General features: G+C 41.7%; 1 protein-coding gene across 2 annotated transcripts in view; it reads right to left on the minus strand.

Annotated features, from left to right (window-relative positions):
- Positions 1 to 13,278, minus strand: part of pgap6 (post-glycosylphosphatidylinositol attachment to proteins 6) — a 30,104-nt gene extending 16,826 nt beyond the window's left edge. Inside the window, exons 1-7 of one of the 2 annotated variants that reach the window (XM_064959515.1) lie at positions 13,089 to 13,278; positions 11,373 to 11,556; positions 9,719 to 9,923; positions 9,483 to 9,607; positions 1,099 to 1,364; positions 650 to 963; positions 475 to 568 (exon numbers count right to left, since the gene is read on the minus strand). In XM_064959515.1, the coding sequence (XP_064815587.1) occupies positions 475 to 568; positions 650 to 963; positions 1,099 to 1,364; positions 9,483 to 9,607; positions 9,719 to 9,923; positions 11,373 to 11,556; positions 13,089 to 13,215 (1,315 nt within the window). In that variant the 5' untranslated portion in view covers positions 13,216 to 13,278. Of the gene's footprint in view, positions 1 to 474; positions 569 to 649; positions 964 to 1,098; positions 1,365 to 9,482; positions 9,608 to 9,718; positions 9,924 to 10,313; positions 10,376 to 11,372; positions 11,557 to 13,088 lie in introns of those variants that run through there. The other variant, XM_064959521.1, reaches the window with a different exon arrangement.
- Positions 13,279 to 13,519: the final 241 nt, after the last annotated feature.

Genomic DNA, 13,519 nt, shown 5'->3' on the forward strand with positions numbered 1-13,519 from the left:
TCAGCATTTGTCGGAACTCCTTCAAGACTGTTGAAAAAGCATTCAAGGTGAAGCTGGTTGAGAGAATGCCAAGAGTGTGCAAAGCTGTCATCAAGGTACAGCAAGCTCTACAAGTAAATCTGGGAAATATCAGGGAGTGGATCCAGACTGCATCACATCAGGCCGTGATTGGGAGTCCCATAGGACAGCGCACAATTGGCCCAGCGTCGTCCGGGTTTGGCCGGTGTAGGCCGTCATTGAAAATAAGAATTTGTTCTTAACTGACTTGCCCAGTTAAATAAAGTAAAAAATGTACTTTGTTTGTTTAACACTTTTTTGGTTACTACATGATTCCATATGTGTTATTTCATAATTTGATGTCTTCACTATTATTCTACAATGTAGAAAATAGTAAAAATAAAGAAAAACACTGGAAAGAGTAGGTGTGTCCAAACTTTTGACTGGTACTGTATATCTGGTATGTGTGTGTCCTACCTGTGTGACAGGGATGGGAGTAGTTGAGTGCGAGGACAGGAGCCCAGGAAGAGAGACAGGCCATCACACTGCTGTTTCCTAACGTTGCATTAGTCTACAATACACACACACACACACCCCGTTACATCAGTTTACAGAAAAAAATTATATTTCGTCGTGTGTGTGTGTTACTCACAGTGTTGAGTGTAATCTCCAGGTTCAAGGTCCCTCCAGTAGACTGTGTGTTGAGGGGGTAGGTGAGGAGCGTGGGGTGTGTGTGTGTGACTGTTACATTAGGTCCATTAATGGGAGAGAACCGGACAGACAGAACGTCTAGTTCCTCACGGAGCACCGGGACACTCCACACACACTCCGACGACACGTTGTTATGACGACCTGCCTCGGCAACCACAGAACCGGTGCCTGGTGATGTTGTCGTGCTGCTGTTGCCATGGAGCCTGTTAATGTAATCGTCTCCAGACATACCCACGCTCTGAGGCTTACAACCCACTGACACACACACATGGTACAACCCCTGTTACCGCATCACCTCACATATGGTGTGTGTGTGTGTGTGTGTGTGTGTGTGTGTGTGTGTGTGTGTGTGTGTGTGTGTGTGTGTGTGTGTGTGTGTGTGGTGCGTACCTGTGTAGTTGACTGAGATGCTGAAGGCTGTGGTTCGGTTGCTATGGTAACTATCCACGGTGACTCGTATCCAAGTATTCCATGGGGGAGCGAGGAGAACGGCCGAGCAGCCAATCAGAGAACAGTTCACCCTCACAAGCCCCCCCTGGGGGGAGGAGGAGCCCAGCGTGAGGGACAATGAACAGTCTCCGTTCACAAGTCCCTCCTCCCAGGTACAGCCACTCACAGACACCGAGAGAGACGACACGAACTCTGGAACAAACACCCTGACAGAGAGAGAGAGAGAGATCTATTAACTAACCAACTACTCTAACAGTTTGAAAAGATAGATGGATTCCTTCTTCTACCATAGTCCCACACAACCTTCCAATGTATTATATTTACATGGTCCTAAAGCATTGAATATATATAAAGATGACAGACAGGACTCAGCCACCATCCTCAGTAGCCTTCTAAGTTGTCAATGCCAGGAGGTTTGTCATTGCTCCGAGTCCAATTTTTAGATTTTTGGTCCCAACTGCTGTGTCTTTGTGAGACGCAGAGTAGGTGAACGGATGATCTCCACATGTGTGGTTCCCACCGTGAAGCACTGAGGAGGAGGAGGTGTGATGGTGCTTTGCTGGTGACACTGTCAGTGATATATTTACATTTCAAGGCACACTTAACCAGCATAGCTACTAGAGCATTCTGCAGCGATACGCCATCTCATCTGGGTTTGAGGGACTATTAGTGGGGGTATCATTTGTTTTTCAACAGGACAATGACCCAGCACACCTCCATGCTGTGTAAGGGCTATTTGACCATGAAGGAGAGTGATGGAGTGCTGCATCAGATGAGCTGGCATCCAAAATCACCCAACCTCATCCCAATTGAGATGGTTTGGGATTAGTTGGATCGCAGAGTGAAGGAAAAGCAGACACCAAGTGCTCAGCATATGTGGGAACTCCTTCAAGACTGTTGGAAAATTATTCCTTATGAAGCTGGTTGAGAGAATGCCAAGGTTGTGCAAAGCTGTCATTAAGGCAAAGGGTGGCTACTTTGAATAATCTAAAATATATTTTGATTTGTTTAACACTTTTTTGGTTAATACATGATTCCATATGTGTTATTTAATAGTTTTGATGTCTTCACTATTATTCTACAATGTAGAAAATAGTAAAACAATTAGGTTTATGTTAATTAACGGTCATTTAATGGTTAACGGTCAATTACCGTGATTGTCAAGCAAACAGTTATTTGCTTGACAATCACCGGATGACTAAAATGGGAGGCGCCACAGCCCTAATAACGCAATACTACGTGTATGTTGTGTCGTAGCCCATGTACCTCACATCATCCGGTCCCTTTCCCCTCATAACTTACTGTTCTGACATGGTGGTGCACAGCCTGTTTTAGAGAAATGTAATCATGGAATATTGTAAGAGCTTTCATTATCTGCTTATATTATATAAGCAGACAATGTACATATTATAATAAGAAAACATTATAATAATACATATTATATATGTCTATACATGTTATATACGTCTCTCTCATATATATATATATATAATAATACATATTATAATAATAATACATATTATATATGTCTATATATTATAATATTAATAATACATATTATATACGTCTATATATATAATAATAATACATATTATATACATCTCTCTCTCTATATATATATATATATATAATAATACATATTATATACACGTCTATAATATATATTGTAATAATAACACATATTATATACGTCTATATATTATAATATTAACATATTATATATTATATATATTATATTATATAAGCAGACAATGTACATATTATAACAAGAATACATATAATAATAATACATATAATAATAATACATATTATATACGTCTATATATATATTATAACAAGAATACATATTATAATAATAATACATATTATAATAAGAATAACATATTATATACGTCTATATACATATTATAATACATATTATATACGTCTATATATATATATATATATATATATTATAATAATACATATTATATACGTCTATATATATTACAATAATAATACATATTATAATAAGAATACATATTATATACGTCTATATATATAATAATGTACATATTATAATAATAATACATATTATATACGTCTATATATATATAATAATGTACATATAATAATAATACATATTATATACGTCTCTATATATATAATAATAATGTACATATTATAATAATAATACATATTATATACACGTCTATACATATATTATAATAATAATTTTATTTGATCTATTTGACCTTTATTTAACCAGGTAGGCAAGTTGAGAACAAGTTTACAATTGCGACCTGACCAGGATAAAGCAAAGCAGTTCGACACATACAACGACACAGAGTTAAACATGGAGTAAAACAAACATACAGTCAATAATACAGTATAAACAAGTCTATATACGATGTGAGCAAATGAGGTGAGATAAATGAGGTGAGATAAGGGAGGTAAAGGCAAAAAAAGGCCATGGTGGCAAAGTAAATACAATATAGCAATAAAGTAAAACACTGGAATGGTAGATTTGCAATGGAAGAATGTGCAAAGTAAAAATAAAAATAAATATTTATAATAATACATATTATATACATCTATATAATAATAATACATATTATATACATCTATATATATATATATATATATGTACATATTATAATAATAACACATATAATATACGTATACATATTATATACGTCTATATTATTATAATAATAACACATAATATATGTCTATATATTATAATATAACACATTATACAAGACTATACATATTATAATAATAACATATTATATATGTCTATATATATTATAATAACAACATATTATATACATTGTCTGCCCCTTTATTTATGCTACGATTCTCCTGAATTCTGTCGCTGTACATTCAAAAAGTGCTGAACAAATAGTTATATCGACTACGTCCGTCTTACCTCGCTCAATAATGTATTCATCGAAATGACGGATTATTGCCTCTTATCCGCTCGTCGTCCCCTTATGCCATAGTTTGTACATCTCAATTATCAGTAGAAACCACATTTGTTTAAGCAAGTCAGCCTTATCAGCTATGTTTTTGGGCTGTTAACATCAGTTAGCTCTACATTCAATTCTCAGAACGTGAAGGAAACTTTCCATAAAAAACACAACAAAAAACTATTGGTCCACGGGACCCGTCATTATTTTTCCCGGGAAACAGGAAGGAGCCTGGTGCCGGGATACCGGCCACTGGTATTAAACCCTAACACACACACACCGGTATTAAACCCTAACACACAAACCGGTATTAAACCCTAACACACACACACCGGTATTAAACCCTAACACACACACACACACACACACACACCGGTATTAAACCCTAACACACACACACACACACTGGTATTAAACACTAACACACACACACACACACTGGTATTAAACCCTAGCAAACACACACTGGTATTAAACCCTAACACACACACACACAGGTATTAAACCCTAACACACACACACACACTGCACACTTATTAAACACTAACACACATTCAATTCACACACTGGTATTAAACCCTAACAAACACACACACGACTACGGTATTAAACCCTAACACACACACACACACGGTATTAAACCCTAACACACACACACACACCTTATGCCATAGTTTGTACATCTCAATTATCAGTATTAAACCCTAACACACACTATGGTTTTGGGCTAAACCCTAACACACACCGGTATTAAACCCTAACACACACCGGTATTAAACCCTAACACACACACGCACCGGTATTAAACCCTAACACACCCACACACCAGTATTAAACCCTAACACACACACACACACACCGGTATTAAACCCTAACACAAACACACACACACAGGTATTAAACCCTAACACACACACACACAGGTATTAAACCCTAACACACACACACACACCGGTATTAAACCTTAACACACACCGGTATTAAACCCTAACACACACCGGTATTAAACCCTAACACACACCGGTATTAAACCCTAACACACACACACACCAGTATTAAACCCTAACACACACACACACACACAAACACACACACACCGGTATTAAACCCTAACACACACACACACTGGTATTAAACCCTAACACACACACACACTGGTATTAAACCCTAACACACACACACACCGGTATTAAACCCTAACACACACACACACCGGTATTAAACCCTAACACACACACACACACACACACACACACACCGGTATTAAACCCTAACACACACACACTGGTATTAAACCCTAACACACACACACTGGTATTAAACCCTAACACACACACACTGGTATTAAACCCTAACACAACACACCGGTATTAAACCCTAACACACACACACTGGTATTAAGCCCTAACACACACACCGGTATTAAACCCTAACACACACACGCACACACAGGTATTAAACCCTAACACACACACGCACACACAGGTATTAAACCCTAACACACACACGCACACACAGGTACTAAACCCTAACACACACACAGGTATTAAACCCTAACACACACACACACACCGGTATTAAACCCTAACACACACACACACACACCGGTATTAAACCCTAACACACACACACACACACCGGTATTAAACCCTAACACACACACACACACACACACACACACACACACTGGTATTAAACCCTAACACACACACACACACACACTGGTATTAAACCCTAACACACACACACTGGTATTAAACCCTAACACACACACACTGATATTAAACCCTAACACACACACACCGGTATTAAACCCTAACACACACACACACACACCGGTATTAAACCCTAACACACACACACACACACACCGGTATTAAACCCTAACACACACACACCGGTATTAAACCCTAACACACACACACTGGTATTAAACCCTAACACACACACACTGGTATTAAACCCTAACACACACACACTGGTATTAAACCCTAACACACACACACTGGTATTAAACCCTAATACACACACACACACACCGGTATTAAACCCTAATACACACACACACACACACACACCGGTATTAAACCCTAACACAACACACCGGTATTAAACCCTAACACACACACACTGGTATTAAACCCTAAAACACACACACACCGGTATTAAACCCTAACACACACACGCACACACAGGTATTAAACCCTAACACACACACACGCACACACAGGTATTAAACCCTAACACACACACACACACAGGTATTAAACCCTAACACACACACGCACACACAGGTATTAAACCCTAACACACACACACACACACACACCGGTATTAAACCCTAACACACACACACACACTGGTATTAAACCCTAACACACACACACACACACACACTGGTATTAAACCCTAACACACACACACACCGGTATTAAACCCTAACACACACACACACACACACACCGGTATTAAACCCTAACACACACACACACACACACACCAGTATTAAACCCTAACACACACACACCGGTATTAAACCCTAACACACACACACACACACCCCGGTATTAAACCCTAACACACACACACACACACCGGTATTAAACCCTAACACACACACACACACACACACCGGTATTAAACCCTAACACACACACACACACCGGTATTAAACCCTAACACACACACACACACACACACACACCGGTATTAAACCCTAACACACACACACACACACCGGTATTAAACCCTAACACACACACACACACACACACACGGTATTAAACCCTAACACACACACACACACACACACACACCGGTATTAAACCCTAACACAACACACCGGTATTAAACCCTAACACAACACACACACACACACACCGGTATTAAACCCTAACACACACACACACTGGTATTAAACCCTAACACACACACACACACACACCAGTATTAAACCCTAACACACACACACACCGGTATTAAACCCTAACACCACACACACACACACACACACCGGTATTAAACCCTAACACACACACACACACACACACACCAGTATTAAACCCTAACACACACACACCGGTATTAAACCCTAACACACACACACATTAAACCCTAACACACACACACTGGTATTAAACCCTAACACACACACACACTGGTATTAAACCCTAACACACACACACACTGGTATTAAACCCTAACACACACACACACTGGTATTAAACCCTAACACACACACACACCGTATTAAACCCTAACACACACACATTAAACCCTAACACACACACCGGTATTAAACCCTAACACACACACACCGGTATTAAACCCTAACACACACACACACGGGTATTAAACCCTAAAACAACACACCGGTATTAAACCCTAACACACACACACAGGTATTATACCCTAACACACACACGGGTATTAAACCCTAACACACACACACACACTCTCACATCTGCAGTTCAGTTTCAGGAGAGAGAGGGAGGAAGAGCGAGCACAATAGCTGTGTGTGAAAGGGAGAGAGGGAGGAAGAGAGCCCAGCTAGCATCTAATGTGTATTAGGAATGTTCTCCAACTGATTTGACATGGGAATAGTTCAGAGAACACTAAAAAACAATGTTCTACTGTGGGAATTTCAGTACTTCAGCATCACTTTTTCTGCAGGTTTTCTCATAGTTCTATTTAGTCATGTTCCCAGAACGTTCAGAGAATGTTAAGAAGCAACGTTCTTCAGTAGTAATTTTAGTCCTTCAGCATGTTTTCTGCAGGTTTTCTCATGGTTCTATTTAGTCATGTTCTAAGAAAGTTATTTCAAGACATCTACATTCCGTTCTCAGCATTAACAAAACTCTCTATCCTCTAGTTAAGTGTGTTCAGGTGTGTTGCCAAGCCCACTAATTGGCCACACCTGATGTTCATAGTGCTCGTTTCCTTTGAAATGTGGTCTGTTTGAATAGACTAAAATGAACAGCTTTGTATGCATAAACATCCTGGTGGCCCAGTGGACTAATTCCAGGGATGGAGAACACAAGCTCATAGGTTCGAATCTCACTGACTCCGTGTCACAATTAAAAAATAAACCAAACTGTTTTGTTGATTAATGCCAAAGCAAATCAATGTACAACTTTTTCTGTGCTTGGAGCTCAAAACAGTTAACCCAAAATAAGCTAGCAGTGTTACTAAAAGTCTCAGTGAAACATTTACATGAAAGGAAATTATTCAAAAACCTCCAAATAACCTTTTTACATTTCATTTTTAACGTTAACAAAACATTCAAAATGTTGTGAATGTTATGCTTATTATTGAGTTATTTAGTGTAATAACATTCAAATATTTCTAAAATATTCCCAGGAAAACTTTCAGGGAAACAGAGTAAAATGTTCAAAGAACCTCTGTGCAACCTAAAAATGTACGTTCAGGTACAGGTTCAGGTAGGCTAACTTCTGTTCTCAGAACGTTTAAAAAAACATTCAGTTTTACCAGTCAGGAAACTTATGGCTTTGTTCCCACAACCAATGTGAAAACCAAAAACACACGTTCCCACAACTTCCAAGGGACCGAATGTGCTAGTTGGGTTGTTAGACCGAAGTAGACAGTCAGAGAGCGCGAGACATAGGGTATTGTTATAGTAGACAAACTTTCAGGTGTGACTGGTTTTTATCATGATGCTGACTGTTCAAATCAAATCTCAAATCTCTTCCTCATTGCTCTCTAAAGCTGGAGTTACATCAAGCAACTTTCACACAACTTCAGGTCCAAGCAGCCGAGTTGCTTCTTGAGAAACATCCCCCTGCAACTCATCTGCATCTCGGTTGCATCGAAACGTTCCAACTATATGCAACAGCCAATCAAAACAAATACTTTTGTCACATGATCCAATGAAAAGGTTCTGAATTCTGAGCCAGTTGTCATGTCAACACAGCTGTCAGTCCTGCGGGAACTGGTTGACAGAAGAGACATTAGCACAACGGGAGCTAAATAACTAAATATTGGCATCATAGCTAGTCATGGTTTATGTACATGTTTTGGCAGACAATAAATGTAATTTTAGAAGTGAACCCAGACCTCTCTCTGACCACTTTCAACTGAAAATGTCCATTAGCTTGGTTAGCTCAGTGTCCTGTTGGCTGCATTGTATCTATATCCATGCTGTTACAATAACCAGACAAATATAGAAATCAAAAGATTAGAAGCTAATCACTGGTGAAACCATGACGTAATGCAGCAGATGACACGGGGTGAGTTAAGAATTCTCAACCAATAAGACAGAAGCAGCTTCAGTTTGATTGGCTTGGTTCTATGACCTTTTCATCTCCTTTCAGTTGTGACAGGGTCAGGGGTTAGGGTTAGCGTAACGGTCCTTACCTGAGTCGTGCAGGTCTGCCGGGGGAGGCGCTCTGGGTAAGGGGCGTGGCCTGGAGGATGGGTGTGTCCACTGCTCTCCTGACTGACAACTGGGGCTGGAAGAGGTAAGAGCAGGACGGGAATCCCTACACACACAATATAAAACACACACACAATACACACATTACACACACAAACACGCACAATACACACACAGATTACACACACACACAGAACACACTATAAAAACTCCTCACCTTGTGTTCGATGCGTCCATCGTCTCGGGGCAGGTGAGCCGCCAGGTACCAGTCTCCGGGGGCGGGGTTAGAGAGGTTAAAGGTTGTGTTGCTTTGTGATGATGTCATGGGCAGGTTGAGCGAGAGGACTGGTGCTGTCACAGTGTTGTTAGGAAACAGCCGTCCTACTGGGTCAATGACTGGAGGAGCTCCCCAACGCATGTACCTGAGGAGGAGGAGGAGAGAGGGGGAGGGAGGGGGAGGGAGGAGAGAGGAGGAGGGAGGGGTGGAGAGAGGAGGAGGGAGGGTGAGGGAGGGAGGAGGAGGAAGGGGTGGAGAGAGGAGGAGGGAGGGTGAGGGAGGGAGGACGAGGGAGGGATGGAGCGAGAGGGGAGGGAGAGGTGGAGGGAGAAGCGTAGGGTTAGATAGAGAACACTGAGTCGAAACATGTTATTGCCGGTAGAGACAGGCTGTCATGTGTTGCCCCCAGAGAGAGAGAGAGAGAGAGCCACATCTAGAGACCAAGTTCCCATGTTGAGCAATGAGCAGCGCTGAGCTTTAGAGTCCCTGACAGTCAACATTAGAAACAATAGAAAGGAAGCAGTCATAGACTGACATGGTGACGTTGTGTCCACAGTTGAACCAGTGCTGTCATAGACTGACATGGTGATGTTGTGTCCACAGTTGAACCAGTACTGTCATAGACTGACATGGTGATGTTGTGTCCACAGTTGAACCAGTACTGTCATAGACTGACATGGTGACGTTGTGTCCACAGTTGAACCAGTACTGTCATAGACTGACATGGTGACGTTGTGTCCACAGTTGAACCAGTGCTGTCATAGACTGACATGGTGACGTTGTGTCCACAGTTGAACCAGTGCTGTCATAGACTGACATGGTGACGTTGTGTCCACAGTTGAACCAGTACTGTCTGTCATAGACTGACATGGTCATAGACGACATGGTGACGTTGTGTCCACAGTTGAACCAGTACTGTCATAGACTGACATGGTGACGTTGTGTCCACAGTTGAACCAGTGCTGTCATAGACTGACATGGTGACGTTGTGTCCACAGTTGAACCAGTGCTGTCATAGACTGACATGGTGACGTTGTGTCCACAGTTGAACCAGTACTGTCATAGACTGACATGGTGACGTTGTGTCCACAGTTGAACCAGTGCTGTCATAGACTGACATGGTGACGTTGTGTCCACAGTTGAACCAGTACTGTCATAGACTGACATGGTGACGTTGTGTCCACAGTTGAACCAGTGCTGTCATAGACTGACATGGTGACGTTGTGTCCACAGTTGAACCAGTACTGTCATAGACTGACATGGTGACGTTGTGTCCTCAGTTGAACCAGTACTGTCATAGACTGACATGGTGACGTTGTGTCCACAGTTGAACCAGTGCTGTCATAGACTGACATGGTGACGTTGTGTCCTCAGTTATAATAATAATAATATATCCCATTTAGCAGACGCTTTTGTCCAAAGCGACTTACAAGTCCACTACTTTTTTACATATGGGTGGCCCCAGCTGTCATAGGCGTTGCAAGCGCCATGCTCTACCGACTGAGCCACACAGGACACACGTTGAACCAGTACTGTCATAGACTTACATGGTGACGTTGTGTCCACAGTTGAACCAGTACTGTCATAGACTTACATGGTGACGTTGTGTGTTCCACAGTTGAAACCGCCGCCCCTGGTCACAGTGAACAGCCAGCGGGCGACGACGGTGTCGTCCGGGATATGGAACATGGTCAGCCTGATGTTGCCATACCAACCGTATCTTGATAGCTTCTGGGCCGGCTTGGAAGACAACTCCTGAACTAACGTCAGCTCACCACCTGGAGGGACACACATATTAAAGCTTAAGTCCACAGACACCGAGAGGAGACAGTCCGGCGTGATAGTTACACGGCTCTGAGACCACCGTCCATAGGAGGGTCGTACACACACACACAAAAAAATTTGTCAAAGATCCCAGCCACCCCAGTCATAGACTGCTCTCTCTACTGCCGCATGGCAAGCAGTACCGGAGCGCCAAGTCTAGGTCCAAGAGGCTTCTCAACAGCTTTACCCCCAAGCCATAAGTATCCTGAACAGGTAACCAAATGGCTACCCAGACTATTTGCATTGTGTCCCCCCGCCCCACACTCTTTACACTGCTGCTACTCTCTGTTTATCATATATGCATAGTCACTTTAACTATACATTCATGTACATACTACCTCATTAGCCCGCCTAACCGGTGCCTGTATGTAGCCTCTACTGTATATAGCCTCTCTACTGTATAGAGCCTCTACTGTATATAGCCTCTCTCCTTTATAGAGCCTCTGTACTGTATACAGCCTCTCTACTGAATAGAGCCTCTCTATAGCCTCTCTACTGTATATAGCCTCTCTACTGTCTATAGCCTCTCTACTGTCTATAGCCTCTCTACTGTCTACAGCCTCTCTCCTGTCTACAGCCTCTCTCCTGTCTACAGCCTCTCTCCTGTATACAGCCTCTCTATAGCCTCTCTACTGTATACAGCCTGTATACAGCCCCTCTACTGTATACAGCCCCTCTACTGTATACAGCCCCTCTACTGTATACAGCCCCTCTACTGTATACAGCCCCTCTACTGTATACAGCCCCTCCACTGTATACAGCCCCTCCACTGTATACAGCCCCTCCACTGTATACAGCCCCTCCACTGTATACAGCCCCTCCACTGTATACAGCCCCTCCACTGTATACAGCCCCTCTCTACTGTATACAGCCTGTATACAGCCCCTCTACTGTATACAGCCCCTCTACTGTATACAGCCCCTCCACTGTATACAGCCCCTCTACTGTATACAGCCCCTCTACTGTATACAGCCCCTCTACTGTATACAGCCCCTCTACTGTATACAGCCTCTCCTGTTATTATTCACTGTTGTTCTTTATTTTCTTACTTACCTATTGTTCACCTAATGCCTATTTGTACTTAAAAAATTACACTGTGGGTTAGAGCCTGTACGTCAGCAGTTCACTGTGAGGTCTACTACACCTGTTGTATTCAGCATTTCACTGTAAGGTCTACTACACCTGTTGTATTCAGCATTTCACTGTGAGGTCTACTACACCTGTTGTATTCAGCATTTCACTGTAAGGTCTACTACACCTGTTGTATTCAACATTTCACTGTGAGGTCTACTACACCTGTTGTATTCAACATTTCACTGTGAGGTCTACTACACCTGTTGTATTCAACATTTCACTGTGAGGTCTACTACACCGGTTGTATTTGGCTCACATGACAAATAAACTTTGATTTGATCCACTCCGACGTCCCAACAACACAGCTGGCTAAGCTAACGTCGGGGAAATGTTGTCGTTTCTAATGACTTACCGTCGCCGAAAGCGGTGGCTATGAAAGACAACACCAGCAAACTTGGCAGGAAGTGAATTTCCATGTTGTTGTTGTTTTTTTCTCTCACAAAAACGCGTTTATTTTCCTCCAAAGCATCACATCTCATACCAGGTTGAGCAGCTACAGAGTTGACCCGGACGGAGTTGGTCTACAATCCCCACAAAGCCTTGCGCGGTTTCAGGAAGTCCGGTGGAGTTGTTGTTTTTTAAATTCTTATTATTCTTTTTTTTAATTAACAACAAATCAATACAGAAAGTACATGAAGGATCAAAAGTACATATAGATTATATAAAATGGACAATCGATCTCGCGGCGGCCTGGGGGCGGGGCTAGGGGGTACAATATCACATTACAATTACACAAGGACCTGAAGGGACATACATACACTTACAGTTCTAACAGCTTTTTTG

Source organism: Oncorhynchus masou, chromosome 5 (genome assembly GCF_036934945.1).
Source record: "Oncorhynchus masou masou isolate Uvic2021 chromosome 5, UVic_Omas_1.1, whole genome shotgun sequence".
Classification (NCBI taxonomy): Eukaryota; Metazoa; Chordata; class Actinopteri; order Salmoniformes; family Salmonidae; genus Oncorhynchus; species Oncorhynchus masou.